At 36.1% G+C, this 19,257-nt stretch overlaps 2 protein-coding genes across 3 annotated transcripts; one reads left to right on the top strand and one right to left on the bottom strand.

The window, feature by feature from the left end:
* The first annotated feature begins 678 nt into the window (after positions 1 to 678).
* LOC131432550 (zinc finger protein 300) lies at positions 679 to 14,740 on the top strand. The gene is made up of 4 exons (XM_058598890.1): positions 679 to 1,700; positions 13,987 to 14,263; positions 14,318 to 14,418; positions 14,480 to 14,740. The coding sequence occupies exons 1-4, from the start codon at positions 795 to 797 to the stop codon at positions 14,738 to 14,740; spliced, it is 1,545 nt and encodes a 514-aa protein (XP_058454873.1). The 5' UTR covers positions 679 to 794.
* A 152-nt stretch (positions 14,741 to 14,892) lies between these two features.
* Positions 14,893 to 17,307, bottom strand: LOC131427785 (inhibitor of growth protein 4). Of its 2 annotated transcripts, none has more exons than XM_058591287.1 (4): positions 17,148 to 17,307; positions 16,513 to 17,078; positions 15,232 to 15,387; positions 14,893 to 15,175 (listed from the first exon to the last, which is right to left on the bottom strand). In XM_058591287.1, exons 1-4 carry the CDS (start codon positions 17,182 to 17,184, stop codon positions 15,074 to 15,076), a joined length of 861 nt encoding a protein of 286 aa, XP_058447270.1. In that variant the 5' UTR covers positions 17,185 to 17,307; the 3' UTR covers positions 14,893 to 15,073. The 2 variants fall into 2 exon arrangements, with proteins under 2 accessions (XP_058447270.1, XP_058447271.1); XM_058591288.1 differs by having other exon boundaries at positions 16,549 to 17,078; positions 17,148 to 17,305.
* Positions 17,308 to 19,257: the final 1,950 nt, after the last annotated feature.

Genomic DNA, 19,257 nt, shown 5'->3' with positions numbered 1-19,257 from the left:
GACACTTTCGCACTCACCGACTACTGAGCATAAATTAATTGTGGCTAATGCTCGAGCCTACGTATCGAGGACTTGGCCGATAGAGTATAACATTTAGTGTTCAAACTGATGTCTCAAAAGCGATACTAGAAAATAGTTATTTAAAATATTCGTATTTGTCTTGAATTCAAATAATTTAAGAGAATGTAATAGAATACTTTGTTTAAGCAAATAGCCTGGATATCATTGCCTTAAATGAGACCCAATCTGGCTGGTATTGTTGTGTCGAACATTAAAATCAGCAAACAGGAATACATTCCCCCACAAATAATATTTGTACTTATTTACCTCCGAAAAAAAATTTTTTTGATCAAGTATTCGCTCCGAACACACTGTTCACGAAATCATCCCCTTTACTACAACCAAAACAAGAATTGCGTTTAAAAGATAAAAAGAAAATGGTAGATCTACAGAAGCGACACTGGCCACGAGAATAGCTGCGCGAAGATGCGAGATACAAATTATACCGAGTTAATCTGTTTCTGTCACTCATCTCGCGTTGTCAAACAACGACCAGCAACATCCCGCAGAGAGATGAATCTTAGCGCGAGAGTATCGTGCTGACAGAGCCTTCTCAGATGGTTCACTTAATCATAATCAAACAGTTTATCTAAGTAAACAGACGTTAATGGTTGGTCAGGCGCGCGTGCTCCGAACAGCTACCGCGTTTATTCGAACGAGTCCTTTTACGCGCGTGAGGTAATCCTCCACACTGCATGAAACCTGAGTCTGTGACGACTGTGTGATAAAATACTATGGGATTTACCGATAGCAGAATGAGTGATTTAAATTTTCTTCCAAAAAAGCACACGAACTTCACAATCGAAAATATCCTTTTAAGGACCAATGAAAATAGCAAAAAGTCACACGAAGTAGAGAAGAACCCAGAGTTATCATCGAAAACGGATATCAAATGCGAACAATATGACCTTAAACAGTCTTCATCAACAGTGTCACCGTCGGTTGTACCCTCATCATCATCATCATCGTCATCATCACCAGCCGTTCAACGTCCCCTGAATCGAGTTCTAGCCAACCCTTGGTGCTCGCGGGGACCGTTAATGTTTGACCCGAAGATTGTCGTTTACGCAAAACCAGCGACGGTCGTGGAGTCTACAGTATCAGCAACAGAAACAGCTGCCTTAACAGAAACGTCCTCGATAGCACCTTCTTCCAGTAGCCCATTGATACCGATGATGAAAGCGGAAGTCGAGAGAAAAGTGATGCTAGGCGCGTATGCTAATAGCAGTGTAATTGAACGAAACAGATTATCTATCAATTATCCCTATCCGGTCGGGTTTTTCAATGCCTATGCAGCAGCAGCAGCAGCATCCATGGCAACACATCATCATCAACCAGAGCAGCACCAGCCAAGTGTCACAATTCCGACAGCCCTTAACAGCTTATACCAAATCGAAAAGAGTGATGAAAATCAAAACAGTATTTACAGTTCCGCGAGCAGCACAGCCAACAGTGTCGGCATAGATGCGAACAGTAGTGATATGCACCCTTTCTTCGGGATGGATGCCAGTGATATGCTAGGATACAGCTTAGCGTCGACAGTGACGACTTCGGTTGGGCCGTTCACGCTCGGCTTTCCGGAATACACATTTCAGTGTCAAATATGTGATAAGATTTTCGGTAGCCAGGACACACTGATGGTAAGATGTAATTATTATTTGTACATGACACAGCGTTCCTCACTAATATAAACATCGTGCATTGAAGTCTCTCGTGGTGCTTCCCAGTTTTAAACTAAAATTCAATTCATGTGTAATACGCATAACTAGCGAAATATTTATTAAAATTATCAAAATATTAAGGATACAAGATTTCTTTTTGTCATTGTAATATGAATGTGTATTTAATCCACTCAACAGTTAAATACACTCGTCTTTTTTATGCTGGGAATCAGTACCGCATAAAAAACTTTCGCCTGAAAAAAGTAGCATAGTTTCAAACATTTGCATTAAAAAATCGCATAGTCTTGAAAATTCACATAAACATTCAAAACTTAAAAAAACCTTTTTGTGACAGATGTGTTAGGAGCTCATGAAACAAATGAAGCAATTTAGATTTTTTTAAATATCGACTTTGGGACATCGAAAAATTTTGAGATTTCTTATCAAATGTTTCAGAAATGCATTTGGTATTTTTGCTATAAAAAATGTTATCTCGAAAAAAATGCGGTAAGATAGAGAACGGCGGTCAACAATTACAAGTTTTGTCTTTCTCATATAGAAAGAGTATGCAATATACCATTCGACTCAGTTCGTAGAGTACGTATATTTGTGTGTCTGTGTGTGTGTCCGTGTATGTGTGTAACAAAAATATGCACTCGATTATCTCGAAGATGGCTTAGGGCCTTAGATTCAAATGAAAGATTTCTCGGTCCCATAGCCTGCTATTGAATTTTATCCGTATCAAATTTCCGGTTCGAAAGTACCCGATCAGATGCACATAACAAAATCATAACACAAGTATATCAACAGTTGATATGTATAACAATTTGTGTTATTTTGAGATATTTAACAGAATAATGAAATAATGAAAACAGTTCAAAGTTAAACTTATGATAACAATATAATGACAAAATGATGTTTTAGTTTCATTTGCAAGACTCAGTTCTTCCGTTGCTTTATATCGAAATATAATGATCAGCATTTCAAAAAAACTAAAAGAAGAAATTAGATCACTAAATAAATAATTCATTTAATTAAAAAAATCATTCAACAATTTTGAATTGAAACGATGCTGAAAGTTAGCTGTGATATAGCTTTTCTGTGTTAAATTTGCTATCTAATTTATTACAACTATTGTTATAAATTTCTGCTTTCGGATTTTGTTCCCGCTAGAGTCTTTTTTGTTATGATTTTTGTAATTTTAACAGCTTACCAGACAAAAATATTTCAAAATTTGTTACAAAATATTTCTGAAATAAATTACTCCAGTGTTATAATTACGTTATTACCATCTGATCGAGTAACGGGGTAGAATGTGCAAAAAAGTGAAAAAAGTGCACTCGATTTACTTCAACTTCGATACAATAAAATTCCTATAGTCCCATAGTCTGCTTAAAGCACTCGATTTTCTCAAAAACCGCTCAATAAATTTTTTACCCTTTGACCAGCAATGAACACAACCTACAAATTTTGAGCTAAATTTTTCCTGTAGTTGCATTATCGCTCTAAATGACGGGTTGCAATTTCAAACACATTTAACCCTGTATTTCCGGAACCGGAAGTAGGATCCGGACAAAATTCTATGCTTACTTTTGGAAACATAATACCATTGATTCGAAACTAAATTTGTGAAAATCGGTCCAGCCGTTTCTGGGAAATTGGAGTGATTGCTGCTTTTAAGACATTCTGTTTAATTGGAGAAATATACGGCTAGTTGAAAGTACTTTGATCAATTTTTCAGTGTCATGTATAAAAACCACCTCCCTACCATGGAAGCTGGTTCCTGAAACTAACGTGTTTTGTTTTGGTGGCGTTGTTATTAACAATATATTAAGCTACGTTCATACCATTTTGATGTGCACAGGACACAGTTATAGAAATTCAATCTTACCTTATGATAAAAAAAAACCGCAATTTTCATTTTAAGATTCCCGCGCTTGTCAAATCGGTAAACTTTTATTCTCTCAACGTTGGCAACACTTTTATACACATTCTGTCAAATTTTGACGCATATCGTACGATTAGTTTTTGTTTGGCGTCTATACAAAGAAGTTGAAAAATTTTCGTGTGGCGATTTTTATAATGGATGAAAATTTATAACAACGTGCGTGCATCAAATTTTGTGTTGCAAATGGATTTAAGTGTTCCGAAACGTTGAAAATGTTAGAAAAGGCCTTTGGTGAATCGTGTCTAGGAAAAAGACAAGCATACGAGTGGTATAAACGCTTCAAAGGTGGTCGTACAAGCTTGGAACATGATGCGATCCCAGGCCGCCCAACAACATCTGTTACTGAAAAAAAACATTGAATCGGCGAAGCAAATCGTGTTGCAAAATCGTTCTGTACCGATTAGAGAGATTGCTGTGTTGTTGGGCATCTCTTATGGATCAGCCGAACACATTTTAACTGATGTTTTGGGTTTGAAACGCGTCGCTTCTCGGCTGGTGCCAAAAAACTGAATTTCATTCAAAAACAGCGTCGTGTTTATGTGGCCAAAGAGATGATTTCCTACGCAGATAGTGACCCCACATTCATCGAATGCATCATAACTGGTGATGAGATGTGGATCTATGAATATGTCGTCGAAACCGCACAACAATCGACCGAATGGCGCTTCGAAGGCGAGCCGTTGTTCTAAATTTTCATCCATTATAAAAATCGCCACACGAAAATTTTTCAACTTCTTTGTATAGACGCCAAACAAAAACTTATCGTACGATATGCGTCAAAATTTGACACAATGTGTATAAAAGTGTTGCCAACGTTGAGAGTATAAAAGTTTACCGATTGGACAAGCGCGGGAATTTTAAAATGAAAATTCCGGTTCTTTTTTTATCATTAGGTATACTGAAAATCATAAAATTTTCAATCCGGAGTACAGAAATCCAAAGTTGAAGTTTTTTATCGGCAACCGTTAGGTAATATTATGTTACTGTCTAGTATATGTCGTAAAAAAGTGTTAAATTGCACTTATATCGTAGAAACAAATATATATCCTGTAAATTATATCTGAAATCATCAGAATCAAATTTTTGGCAAGTGACTCAGACAAAAAATCATCGATCAGAAAACTCCCTAAAGTTCACTACTGATTTTTTGCAAACACGATTCTCACTGAAACTGATCTCACATGTCTAAAATTCAGTTGTGAAATGTCCTCCTCTTGATGATGTTTAAGATAAACGTTCTCACATTGAATCTAATCTTCTAATTTCGCATCTTCACGAAAATTTCAAAATATTTATTTTCATGAAATACAATACTTTACAAAAACTACGAACTTTTTCTTGAATTATCACCGTCTCTAGGGAATAAAAGCTCGAGTTGTTCTCTGTAAATGTTCTCTAAAAAATAACAAGCGCCTAATGTTAATAACGACTAAAACATACGTTCACATGGATTCGTTTTAGCAAAAACCACTGGTATCGAACCTTTAACCAAACGTAGTTGATTTCAAACTACGTTTATTTCTTGAGGTCGGAAGTGCCTCCCACAAATTTGTTTTGAAGCATTTTATGTTTGGTTCGTAAATATTTAAATGGCAATTTTCCAAATTTTTCAGAAATTTTTTGAACTGTCACTTTCTGCGATACTTTTAAATCATTGATATTCAATAGCTTAATCACTCAGTGCTACTACTCTTTCACTGAAAATTCAAGCAAGAGGAAACAAAATGCGAAGCGTACCGTGCGCATCCGATATTACACTGTATCCAAAAGTTATTACCACATTGGTGTCAGAAGTTAATTTCGTCATATCTAATTAAAGTATAACTCGTCTTGTATTATCTATAAAACCAGTAATATGAATTCTTTTTTAAAAAGAAATTTATGGTTTATTATAGTTTGATCACATTCCTTTAAAATCGTTCTCTTATGTTGGTGCAACCGCATGAAGAAAGATGTGAACACTGATTAAACACAACATTTGACAGCGAACTAGAACCAAAGAACCAAAAATTTCGGCTTCTAGTCAATTGTATACAGATGACAATCGTGTCACCGGGGTGATAAAAACACGATCTTGAAAATGAATTTTCTATACTTATCAGCTGGTAATTCCGAAACCGGAGTTCGTATCCGAATGAAATTTTATAGAGTTCTGTGGGATTGTAAGACCTTTAATTTGAATATTAGATGGAAGAAATCGGTTCAACTACTTACGAGCAAAATGAGTGACATTATTCTAATTCCATTACTTATATCATCCTGTAGTTCCGGTACTAGCAATCGGATCCAAATGAAATTCAGAGCCTTATATGAGAGCATAGAACTAATCATATGAGTTTGTAGCAATCAGTTAAGGTATTTCCGAGAAAAATTTATGGAATTATTTTTCACACAAATTGTCTTATCTCGACGAACTTCTTCGAATGGTATAAGGGTGTAAGAAGTTGTGTTCTTCCAGCAATTATTGTTGCAAGCAGTATAAATCAATATAAATATAAAATTGTTTTGAATTTGAAAATACTGCTTTCTGTCTTTCTAATACATATGTCATGCTCGAACGAGTATGTTGCCAAAAACGAACCGCGCTAAAATCAATACGCCATGAAAAAGGGTGCTGTGCATAGTCTTTTAGGTGCTAAGAAACAATTGCAAAAAAACAGTATTGAAAATCGTGTTTCACTTTGCTCCGAAACATCGTTTTTTCATCAAGCGCGTGAAACTCCTACGGCTGGAATAAGGCGAGAAGTCGCTTGCACAAAATCTCTGTTAAAAATGGACGGGTTTGAACAATCTATGGCTTGTTGGATAGCTATTACCATGCGGATTCAAATTCTAGAAACATATTCTGTTTCCAAGCTCAATCGTAACAGATATTGTCAAAAAACTGAAAATTTTGAAAACACGGACATTGGCTCAATTCGTCGAGCTGAATCGATTGGTGTATGAAACTCGGGCCTTGGAAATTTTTTCTAGAGTTTGAACGAATCTGCACCTATGTATATTTATAAAAAAGGTAAAAATGCAAAAAAAGTGTGAAATGATCAACTGTTTTTTTCTGAGATTACACCAGATCTGGACGTTCAATGGATTGCTAAGACATTTGGCATCAAAAAAAAATTCTTAAGTTTTGCGTTTTTATACTTTCCGAAGTTACGCGGTCTCTTGTTATCAGTCCCAGTCGTTTTTTTTTTAATTTTCGAATTGCACCAGATCTGGATGTTTCATACATTTCTATGATATATGGCATCAAACAAATTTTCTTTAGTTTTGCTGTTTTTTACGCGGATTTCCGAAGTTACAGGGTACGTATCCGATGCGGAAAAAAAGACCTCAGAATACAGACTTTTTATGCAGTGTAATACAAATTTTCTTTGAAAATATCTGGCATTTATGACCTGAATTGCTACTTGTAAAACAATAACATAGTACAAACTTTTTTAAAAAAATTGTGAAACATACAAGTTAAAAGTCGCTAAAAATCATCGTTGCATACAATTTTGAATGAATTTTCCAATTTTGGTGAGAAATGCTCCAAAAATGTGTGTAGAAAGTTACCCGCACATTTCACACAACCACAATAGCTATTAGTAAAAGTACACCCATTCGTCGAACAAAAGAGCCCTTAAGCGATTGTTAGGCTACTCGAAACACTTCACAAACCGTTACATTACACGCTAGGATTCAACACCTAGAGCCATAACATTATTTGCAAACAAGCAAATTTAGAACACGCATTTGGTGTAAAATGGACGAATACCGAGATCTCGAACACGTTAGCAAGCGACGCCAAATGATGTAAGCATAATTGCATACATTTGGGCACGGTCGGACCATGATGTTGAAAACAATGAAATCCAACACGAACACCGAAAATCGGCGTTTATTTGTATGGAAAATGCATCATCGGTATTTCAAAAGAACAGTGTATTACATTATCGAGAGTAAATATCGGTATAAATACCGAGATAACGGTATAGTTAGCAGCTTTGCTGAAGAATGATTTCATTCCAAGTTGACAGGGTCTGATTGAAGTGTATTAGATAAAATCCTTTCGTATATCTTTATTTTTATCCTTAGGCATGCTGCCTCTCTGAGAAGACTCCGACAGTTTTTGCAGTATACAGGGTCCGCCATCTAACTTTTTTTTTTTGAACTAGCGATTATTTCAACATTGGTTACCCTAATGTCACTTCTGATTTGACAGAAACTTAGTTTTATCGTACCGCTGAACGAAAATTTTTGTGTATACGCTTGAGGAACGCGTGAAAATAGTGCAGTTTTACTTTGAAAATCATGGTAACGTTGCGGAATGTGTGCCAAAAAATCATCTTCTCGGATGAGGCACATTTTCATCTCGGCGGGTATCTTAATAAGCAAAACTGTCGCATCTGGGGGACGGAAAACCCGCACGTTATCATGGAGAAGCCGATGCATCCTCAGAGAGTGACGGTTTGGTGCGGATTTTGGTCTGGCGGCATCATTGAGCAATTTTTCTTCGAAAATGAGGCAGAAGCCGCCGTCACGGTCAATGGCGAGCGCTACCGCGCCATGACTAGCGATTGGTTTTTATCGTTACTTGAAGAAGAAGACTTGGACACCATTTGGTTCCAACAAGACGGCGCTCCGTGCCACACAGCCAACGCTACGATCGATCTTCTGCGCACAGTCTTCGAAGATCGAATTATCAGTCGAAATTCGGATGTCGTTTGGCCGCCTCGGAGCTGTGATTTGACGCCGTTAGACTATTATCTTTGGAGGGCAGTCAAAGATAAGTGTTATGTGGACAAGCCAGAGACAATTCAAGTCTTGAAGGACAACATTCGTGCAGCCATAGCTGAACTGCAAGGCCAGCCTAGGCAGCCATTTGAATGAAATTATATTCCACAAATAACCGGAAGGATTGTACTTTAATATGAAAAAATAAATTTTGAAATCGGATGAACCGTTTGTGTTTTATTGCATGTTTAAAAAAAAAGTTACATGGCGGACCCTGTATACATGAACTACACTGAGGATACTACACGTTCGAAGATCTTTCTGCTGTGCAAGTTTGACAGTTGTTGTTTGCTGGAAAATATGATAAAACTGAAAAACATCATTGTGCAGCTTTTCGATGTAAGGTTTTGCTTCAACTAAGCAAGCATTTTTACTTTTAGCAGTGCTAATGTCTCTATTTACAGTATAAAAATCCAGAGAAACTAATACCGTTTTCGTTTTTGAACCTAGACGCGGGCGACTCTGACTCCGAGTAAAACGAACACGTAGTACGCGCCCTAAACAACAACTCATGAAAAAAAGAAAAAATAAACAAACTCGGCTGGATGCGTGGTGCGACCCGAGAAAAATTTCAGAGCGAAACTACGCGATTGGAGTCCGATCTAGAGCGACCTCAGGTTGCTAAAACAAACATATCAAACGTTGATTTGGCGACTCTGGGTCAGCTTTCGGGCTGCTCTGATCAATAAACGAAAACGGTATAAGCAATTTCTTTGATATACGAATTTTCTCATAACAGTCACTCTACGAACATTATGCCCCACCTTTGATTCAACAGTATGCTTCGAGTTAAAATATTGTTTTAAAGATTTATAATGATTATTATAAAAAAAAGGTGGCGTTGGGAGGATAAAAAATGTTGGTTTCCAATTATGGTTGATTATGCAATTAATTTTTGAAGCAAAGAATATTTTCTTTATCTGCTTTTCTTCTATATCGACACTTTAAGGGGCATATTGCATCATTGTTGTGGGGCGTAATGTCTCTTGTTGTGAGGCATATTATACGGTTCCTGGGGCATTATGCCTACGGTAATCGAAAAAACTGTTAATGTTATCGTCTTAGAAAATGTGTTTATATCAATCAATTCTTCAGGCAATGAAAGAGTCGATATTTTAGCCAAACGTGGTGCTATTGAGGGTGAAATTTATGAGAGACCGATTGCTTTCAACGAATTCTATAGCGCGTCTCGCCAAAGAACACTTGCCAGCTGGCAAGCTTCTTGTGATGAAGATGATCTGGGTCGGTGGATGCACTCAATTATTCCTAAAATATCGACAAAGGCATGGTTCAGGGGACTGGATGTGAGTAGAGATTTCATTCGTGTGATGTCCAGACTCATGTCCAATCACTACACGTTAGATGCACATCTCCTTCGAATTGGACTTTCCGAGACTAATCATTGTGCTTGCGGCGAAGGTTACCGCGATATTGACCATGTTGTTTGGACATGCGTGGAGTTTCGTGATGTCAGATCTCAACTAATAAATTCCTTGCGTACCCAAGGTAGACTATCCAATGTCCCAGTTCGCGACATTATTGCTTGTCGGGATCTTCCATACATGAAATTTCATACATTTATCATTTCATTAAATCCATTGGAGTTCCAATTTAAATTTTCTCTTCCATGAGTTCAACCAATAGCCAACTATAGAATATTGAATATAAGTGGTGAACTGATACAAACAATCCTGAAATAGTTATAAGATCATGTACAAAATAAATGTATTTTATTAAATGTAATTTAAAATAGCAACTCGCTTGATAAAAACAGTGTTTAGATTAACTAATGAGTACCAACATACTAATATGATATTCGAAATGTATTAGGTTTAAACTACTATGTATTGTGGATGCCACGGCGAAGAAAAACTTATGTATATTGCCTATGAAATAAACGTATTTATGGAAAAAAAATCAATCAATTCTCATCACTTCTACCGGACTCATTGAAAATTTTTTCCTCAGGCGTATTGCAAAGAAATACCTACATTCCCGAAGAAAATATACCAGTACATTTAGAAATATCTCAATGTTTTCTTAAGGGGGCCATATTATAACACTTCACCCTACTTTGAATTTTCGTCACAAGTTTTTCTATTGAATATCAAAGTTTTGAGCTATGAACGGAAATTTATCCTTCAAAGATCAAGATATGAATATCAACCTACAAATTTACAAATTTCATGAAGATTCATGTATGGAAATTTCTACTGGCATACTTTCTTCGTATGAACATCATATTATTTTACAACAAAAGCCATAGAAATTTTCTTAGAAAATTCTTCAGTGTTGTGTATGACATAATTTTTGCGAATTTTTTGCATGATGAAAAGTATCATTCGAACAACATTTTATATCTCAGCGCAGACTAATCAGAAGTGAACAAATAAACGCAGCATAGTTAAAGTAGAAGTTTTTCTAGACCCCAACGTTTCAGTTTGATTTTTTTTTTAATTTTTGGTGGTTGTGCAAAGTGATTTTTCACGAAAAAAACCGCCATTTTGTAGCTGTTAAACCTCCCCAAAGTAACAAACAACGAAAAGGAAAACGTTGGGGTCTGGTTTTTTATATGTAGAAAGTTTGTGCAAAATTTGAAAAAAATTGGTGCATTAGTTTTTGAATGACGATGGACACCGACTTTCAAATCCTGCTTTCAAGAAAAACGCGTTGAAGTTTTTTGTCTATAAAATCAATGGAAACAATTTATTACTCCACGGAGCCCGTAGGACCTAACACTTCCCAAAAATCATATTTTTTTCTTTTATAATTTATTATAATGAAACATTTCAAGAATGTTTTGTCAAGTTTTGAAGTCAATCGAAGTAGAATTCTATTATCAGTGCGCCTAGCTCTTGCTGCTTCGCAGAACGAGATAGCCATAGATAAAGGTCCATAACATCCAGAGTTTCGTTCCAATAGGCTTGAAAATTTCACAGAAAATTCTTCAAATGTTAAAAATATAAAGAAAATAATAAATGATTTTTCAAAAGTGTTAGCTCCTACCCGCCCCTTAAAGACTGTTGTAAATATTTGATATTGGTAGAACATCACACACAATCATCTCTCAAGTGGCATTCGTATCTAAGTAAAAAAAACTTCTTGCAGTTCAGTGCGTTTTCATTCTCAGAATATTCTTATTGAATTTAAGAACGCAAGAATACATCGTTTTTCGTTGCCGTTTCTAGATCCGGTTTTTGAAACCATGAATCATCAATCATAAATGTTTTGAATAGAAATTTCGTGGTTTCAGTTATGCTAAGTCCAACATAAGGATATCAATATCGTTCAATTTTGACTCCGGTTAAAAGTAAACGGTTTTGAATCACTTTTTTTGCGCTTCGCATTTAAAAGATAGAAGAATGACTTGGTGTATAAAATTTAACGAAGAAGAATTTCTTTATTTTGAGTGCAAGAAACTCAAATTTTGAGTAAAACGTGCTCAAATTTTGAAAAAAAAAAAATTTTATTTTGAGTAGAATATACTCAAATTTTAGCAGCTTCGTCTCTTAACTAAAAACTTGTTTGAATCCACCTAGTGGTGTAGTGGTGGTTTCTCATATTACTCATTGTTTGGACTTAATCTAACAAACTCTACAAATCTTGTTTACCCTGTAGTTCGGAAACCGGAAATAGTATCCACAACAAATTTAGGAACTCCGTATGCCACTGTAAGACTTTTCCTTTGAACCTATAAGTTTGTGAAAATCAATCTGACTGTCTTGAAGAAAAGTGAGAGATCTTTTTTGCAGTTTTTAATCACCATTTCCAATTCTTCCGAAACCGGATTGAGATGGCCGGAATAGCCGAAATATGCCAGCAACAAATATGGCCTCCAAATTGGAACTGTTTTTAACTTAACCTAGACTTACTATCTCATGCTCTATTTCGATTAAACCAATGAAACGAACTTTTCAAATAAACTTTAATTCATTGACATTCTTTAATTTTTTTATATATTATTTATTTTACACCGGCTTTACATTCTTTTATTCTTTCGGTTGCACTTATCATAAAATAGCTTAAATGTTTATCAACAGCAGCACCATCTTTTACCAATATCACACACTAGTAGCAGACATCCGCAACCATTTTGTTTTCTTTATAGCGTGTACGAAATGGAACAAAGCACGCATCGTTTGTTTTGTGTCTTCTTCTTCCACCGTACCGCCACGTACCGGTGTTGTACATATTGTATATTATTGTATATATTGTACATATACGGCGATTTGAAAATTTTGACACTCATCGCCCAGTAACTGCGGAACCGGAGATCGCATCCGGATGAAATTTCACAGAAGCTTTAAAGATAATATGAGCTTTAACCAAGGGGAGGTCGCTTAGAACAATGTGCCAATCACACATTAACACAATGCGTTGATGCATTTATCAATATTGGCACTTTCGTTTTCACACAGTTGCACAGTTGCGGCACATAAAGGGCTCAGTTTTGACAAGTAGCTGTTTCATGGAGCACAGCGTAGCACACTTTGATTCACAGTATATCACGTGTTTTTTAGAGGCACAATATAGTTTGTGTTAAGCGACTCTCCCCTTGGCTTTAACTCAAATCAAGATTTGTGAAAATCGGTTCAAGCATCGCGGAGAAATCAAAGAAAATTATATTTTTGGAATTTTTCTTCACCACTTTCGGTGCTTCCGGAACAAGGAAAGAGGGGACCAGTAGTGCCGAATTAAGTTTTTATGCCCACAAACTAATAATCTCTGCAAACTGGAAGAATTTATCAGACAGTTTTATGGGATTTGTATCTGTTTTTGAGCATCATTCGTGAGAAAAATACTAATAAAATTGGTAATTTTCCACTTATCACGCTTTATTTCCGGAAGCGGAAGTTGGATCCGGGTAAAATGTTTTAGCAATTTTTAGAAAACTATAAGACCTTTCATTCAAATCTTAGTTGGTGAAAATCGGTTGAGCCGTTTCAAAGAAAATTGATTGAAATTTTTCTAATTTTCACATATTACTATGTAACTCCGGAACCGAAAGTTGGATCCAAATGAAATTCAATAGCAGACTATGGAACCATAAGACCTTTTATTTGAATCCTAGTGAGTGAAAATCGGTTCAGTCATCTCTGAAAAAGTGAGTGCATATTTTTTTACATTTTTTGGTACATATCATCTTATTTCTCCTCTGGTCGAGTACAATCTGCCGTTTTAAACATATTTGTCGTAGAACAATGGATTATATTCCGTTTCACTGACGATCATCAGGCTTACAATCATTCAGTGTACGGCAATTTGAAATAATAATAGATTTGTTGGGAAAATCGACTTTTGAATGGAGCCTCTGAGACCCATAGTGTTGCAGGACCACAAGAGCTCAATAGCTATTAATATCCCCATATACCATTCGACTCAGCTCCACGAGATCGGAAAATGTCTTTCAACGATGGCTGCTTAAGTCAATAATTGGAATTTTTTGTGAATTATTTCCATAGTATATGCCATTTGACCAAGCGACATTTATGCTAAATGCTGTTTATACCACTGTTTATATTAACGACGACGATTTTCCAGATTCACGAGAAAACACATAAAACGCCGCGTTTCGAATGTGAGGAGTGCGGAAAAGGATTTTCTCAATTACGCAACTACAAATATCACATTTCGGTTCACCGTGGAACGAAAGAATTCGCTGCAAAATGTCCGGAATGCGGCAAAGTATTCAACGACAAGGGATACCTCAGTAGTCATCTAAAAATTCACCGGAACAAGAAGGAATACGCCTGTCCACACTGTCCGAAGTCATTTAATCAACGTGTAGCATTCAACATGCATGTGCGGATTCATACAGGTAGTATTTGTGCATTTAAAAAATAATCGAAGAAAATAATAATTATTTTTCTAGGAGTAAAACCACACAAGTGTAGCGAATGTGGCAAGAGATTCTCCAGGAAAATGTTATTGAAGCAACATCTTCGAACACATTCGGGAGAGAAACCCTATCAAGTAATGTTTTGGTATTTCTAGTGATTTGTTACAATTAATTTCTTTTTTTTTTAATTTGTAGTGCTCAGTATGTGGTAAGAGTTTTGCTGATCGTAGTAATATGACACTTCACCATCGACTTCACTCAGGCATTAAACCTTTTGCATGTCCGATCTGTCCAAAAGCATTCACCAAAAAGCATCATTTAAAAACTCACCTAAACTATCACACTGGGTATAAACCATACAAATGTCCGCATATCAACTGTGGCCAAACATTCACGCAGTCCAGTAATATGCGAACTCATGCCAAAAAATGTCAGTTCAAACCAACAGATGGATGATAGTACAGTTGATTTCACGACATTACACAGAAGATGTACTATTATTTGGTAGTTAAAGTGTTGAATAATATTTATTGTACTGTAAATTAGAACTATTGCTTAGGAAATTTCTCTAATAAAACACATCATATAGGTAGCCTTCAAACACAGACTTCAATTGGAATAGAAAAGCATCACTATATTTTTCAAACAATCACGTCCGAAACATTCGCACTCGTCCAAAATACTATTTCGGAAAATATTCACCTCATACAACAATACTTTACTTAGCAGACTACACATACTAATCTAGACATGAAAGAAACTAAGAAAACTGACGACCACTGCTGATGTCTACTTCTTCTTCCGATCCTGTGAACATTTTGGACAGAACCATTTTCCTTTTGGTTTGGTGGTCAATCCGACGCACGCAAAATGGAACCATTCGATGGGGCACTAAAAAAAACAATCATGTTTGTAATATGTCAGTGCATGTTGGGTGTGTGACTTACATCTGGGTTATCGCAACCGATCATTTCGCCATACGAAACCTGGTGGCATAGACAATAAGTGGGTTCGTTTGGATCGACGGGCATATCTAGCACATCACTCGGGTGTGGAGTACCGTGACCTCCTTCCTGTGCACTATCGTCCAGTTCAGCATTTTTCTGTGGATATTCAAGTACAAAACTCAGAGTTATGAATTGTATTAATGTTTCATCTAGAAACGAGTTTTTTACGATCAATATATGGCATATTATAATGGATTTAATAACTCGAATGAATACATCGTCTTCTGTAACAAATCATACAGAAATTATTACTATTGAAGATATTAGTTAAACGCCTGGTTCTAGTTATGTTTGCTCACCAGTCATTAAGAACATAAAAGCGCATTCCATATGAATTACGATTGAAGCAGTTTATGATTTGTTAGATCAATCTGTCCGCCAAGCATATTACTCAATATCAATACACTAAAAACCTAATAATGGACGGACATTAATGCATAGTTTGACAAAAACCTACGTTGTCACTTGTTGAGCTACAAACTGTATAAAACGTGCATGTAATAATAATAGTATGAAAAATTATGTGAAATGTGTACATTATATTTGCATGAAGCTGTTCACCAAACTGACTTAAAATAAACGTCTACCAATAAATGGAACGAAATTTGATTAGTTTTAATGAAATGAATATTAAATATGTTATTATTACAAAATTGATTTACTGATCCAGAATGCAATTTCTAACTTTACTAAGCACGCATAATTCATAAGTTCATATTTTCTTAGCGGCATTCAAAGCAAAAAATAATTGAAGATTCCACGTTCATAAACGAAAATCTACATAGCATTAGCACCTGTTTGCTAATACCGTTTTCGTTTTTGACCCTAGACGCGGGCTACTCTGACTCCGAGTAAAACGAACACGTGGTACGCGCCCTAAACAACAACTCATGAAAAAAGATAAAATAAACAAACTCGGCTGGATGCGTGGTGCGACCCGAAAAAATTTTCAGAGCGAAACTACGCGATTGTAGTCCGCTCTAGAGCGACCTCAGGTTGCTAAAACAAACATATTAAACGTTGTTTGGGCGACTCTGGGTCAGCTTTCGAGCTGCTCTGATCAATAAACGAAAACGGTATAAGAAATTCAGTACTGAGAGGAAAATAATCAAAGTAATCATTCCAACGAGTACATACTATCTACTAGGAAATGAACAAACGATCAATCTGATTTGGTTTTACAATAAAAAGTAGATGGATGAGATGAAACGATGACCCTACCTTATGACCTTTGCGGCCTTCTTTTTCTTGATTTACCTTCTGCTTCTTGTTGTTTTTGCCTTTACCGTTGGCACTGGCGTTTCCACCAGCAGTTCCGCTTCCACCGGTTCCAGCGGCACCAGCAGCCCTTCCCTCATCTTCCGACGAGTGAGCGCGTTTCTTTTTTGCTGAATTTTTCGCATCCTTCACTTTTTTCCTGCCACCTTTTTTGGTAACCGTTTCCTCCAGTTTTTCTCGAGCATTCAAGGTTTTGTCCTGAATTTCTCCTTCAAATCGAGCCAGATCCGAATCCAAACGACGGATGTGTTTATCTACTAGCTCGTATGTTTGAATAGCCAGCTGTACCTTATCGTCGCCATACTCTTTGGCCTTATTGAACAACTCCTGAATGGTGCGAAGTTTCTCTTTTTTCACGTCTTCCGGGAAGTTTTCCTTTGTGTTCACTAACTGTTTCATGAATTCATTAGCCTTTTCGTCAATGGATTTCATAAGAACCTGTGCCCGGGAATCCAAATCGCGCATCAGGGTGAAATTACGCTTTAATTCATTTGGTAAGTGCTCCAACCCTACCGATGTTTAGGTGATTGTAAACTTTCGCTTTAGAACCGATTATATTGGACATTATTTATACATACCGTCAAGATAGTGTTCAAGATACAATGCTGAAGTCATTTTGAGAGAGCAGATGTTAAAACTTATTATTCGAAATACAGAAAAACCGGAAATTCGCTGCGCATCAAATTTATGTTTTCCGAATTAAGCAGCCATTATGGTTGTGTTTTTGTTGTTCGTCGTTTCATTTATATGGTGTACCTGACAGTACCATGACCAGAGTTGCCAATGTTTCAGATCTATCAGGCATTTGTCAGATTTATCTCATTTCGACAGATACTCTAACAAACCAGATCTTTTGTCAGATTGTGTAGGTTTCACTAGATTTTTGAACTTTTTGCTTATGAAATGCCATATTCCTTAAATTTATTTGAATAAACTCGAAACAAATGGTTGAAAATCGCCAATTAAGTAGAAAACAAATGCATGTAAAGACATGGCGCTACAATATAATCTCAAAGTTTCGCTCAAGTAAAGTCAAATTTTACGTCTGTGTGAGGCTCCCAGTTGCTATGCACGAGATCGTAATTTACTAACGAGTGTAAATGGAACTTATTTGTTAACATAGATGGTGCAAGATTTTGCCAGACTTTTTCTTCCGAATGGATCAATTGTCATTTTTTAGCACTTGGCATCCCTGACCATAAATGGAAAGTGGAAACAAACTGAAATGAAACGTGTGCCCGATTCACACTAACAGACCCTCCCGTAAAAAAATAAACCATTGATTTTACAGCATAAACAATTTATTCACAATTAGATATATGGATTACAATAAATTTTATTGTATCTTGACAAGATTTTTTTCATTTCCAACGATTCAATATATTGTTCCTACGATTCTACAATTGAATTTATTGTACACGTGGTGTTTCAAACAATATGTAAACTGTACATTTTATTGTTTTCCAAGAAAACATGTATGAGAAATCTTTATGATTTGAATTGTTACGATACTTAACAACCTATACATTCTATTGTAGAAATCAATTTCACAATTGATTGAATAGTGTATAACAATACATTAAAATATTTTTCAATGGTCAAAGCAAAATTGTGGCACGTTTTGTAACAGCAAATCGTATTGTTTTTCAACAGTATTTTTTATTCGGGCTGTCAGCTTGGAGCGAAATCAATCAAGAAGTAAATGGAACTTATTTGTTAACATAGATGGTGCAAGATTTTGCCAGACTTTTTCTTCCGAATGGATCAATTGTCATTTTTTAGCACTTGGCATCCCTGACCATAAATGGAAAGTGGAAACAAACTGAAATGAAACGTGTGCCCGATTCACACTAACAGACCCTGTCAGCTTGGAGCGAAATCAATCTTCAGTTCAACAACGCCATCGCACGGCATCACATTCAACATATCATGTCAATTGTATGGGTGCGCAGCCCTGCTATTTTGGCGCGCACGAATTTGACATTTCTCTCCATTACTTCTATGTATGAGATTCGATGCGGACTCACCTGGGGGCGACATGCTCGCAAAAAAGGATGTTGCCGATGATTTGTTCGGGAAATGTGAGAGCTGGATATCTTCTCTAAATTTCTGTTTGAGCTGTTAGTAGAATGTTGTCACTAATAGTACTGTTTTTGTACCGTTGAATTCCACTATGTTATATCACGTCATTACACTCTCACAAAGTCACTTGTTAATATGATGTCTTTGACACTAATCAAAACCTGTCAGCTTGGAGTAAAATCAATCTTCAGTTCAGCAGTGCCATCGCACGGCATTACATTCAACATATCATGTCAATTGTACACTCAAGCAAAATGAGTCCTGAGAATCATAAGGCTAATCTCGAAATCGGCATCGAAAATCACCATTTCAATAGATTAATATGAAAAACATACCTCTATTCTAATGTTTATGACTCTGCAATATACATCTCATCTATTACTATTATAGTTTTCATACCTACAACTTATGAATTCCACATCGAGGTGAGCCTCCAAATGAAATTTCGCCTCAAACTGGTTGGTTTGGAAATTTATCAGAATCGAGTGGGAAAAAGTGGTCTGAATTTTCTAAACGTTTTATTTTTCATTTCCGATTTTGCATGTTTTCGTTTTATTATTCATTCATTTAAAAAATTACGAATAATGATTCTCTTGGTCAATTTTT

The sequence above is a fragment of the Malaya genurostris genome, chromosome 2, assembly GCF_030247185.1.
Source record: "Malaya genurostris strain Urasoe2022 chromosome 2, Malgen_1.1, whole genome shotgun sequence".
Classification (NCBI taxonomy): Eukaryota; Metazoa; Arthropoda; class Insecta; order Diptera; family Culicidae; genus Malaya; species Malaya genurostris.
Note: the sequence above shows the minus strand (reverse complement) of the source record. Positions and strands in the feature narration are given on the sequence as shown.

Excerpts from the sequence above, each read along its gene's own strand:
- LOC131432550 (XM_058598890.1), top strand. The coding sequence starts at position 795 with ATGGGATTTACCGATAGCAGAATGAGTGATTTAAATTTTCTTCCAAAA. Across the intron at positions 1,701-13,986 it reads GTAGCCAGGACACACTGATG|ATTCACGAGAAAACACATAA; the intron begins GTAAGATGTAAT and ends ACGATTTTCCAG. Across the intron at positions 14,264-14,317 it reads GCATGTGCGGATTCATACAG|GAGTAAAACCACACAAGTGT; the intron begins GTAGTATTTGTG and ends TTATTTTTCTAG.
- LOC131427785 (XM_058591287.1), bottom strand. The coding sequence starts at position 17,184 with ATGACTTCAGCATTGTATCTTGAACACTATCTTGACG. Across the intron at positions 17,079-17,147 it reads TCTTGAACACTATCTTGACG|GGTTGGAGCACTTACCAAAT; the intron begins GTATGTATAAAT and ends AAACATCGGTAG. Across the intron at positions 15,176-15,231 it reads TCGGTTGCGATAACCCAGAT|TGCCCCATCGAATGGTTCCA; the intron begins GTAAGTCACACA and ends TGTTTTTTTTAG.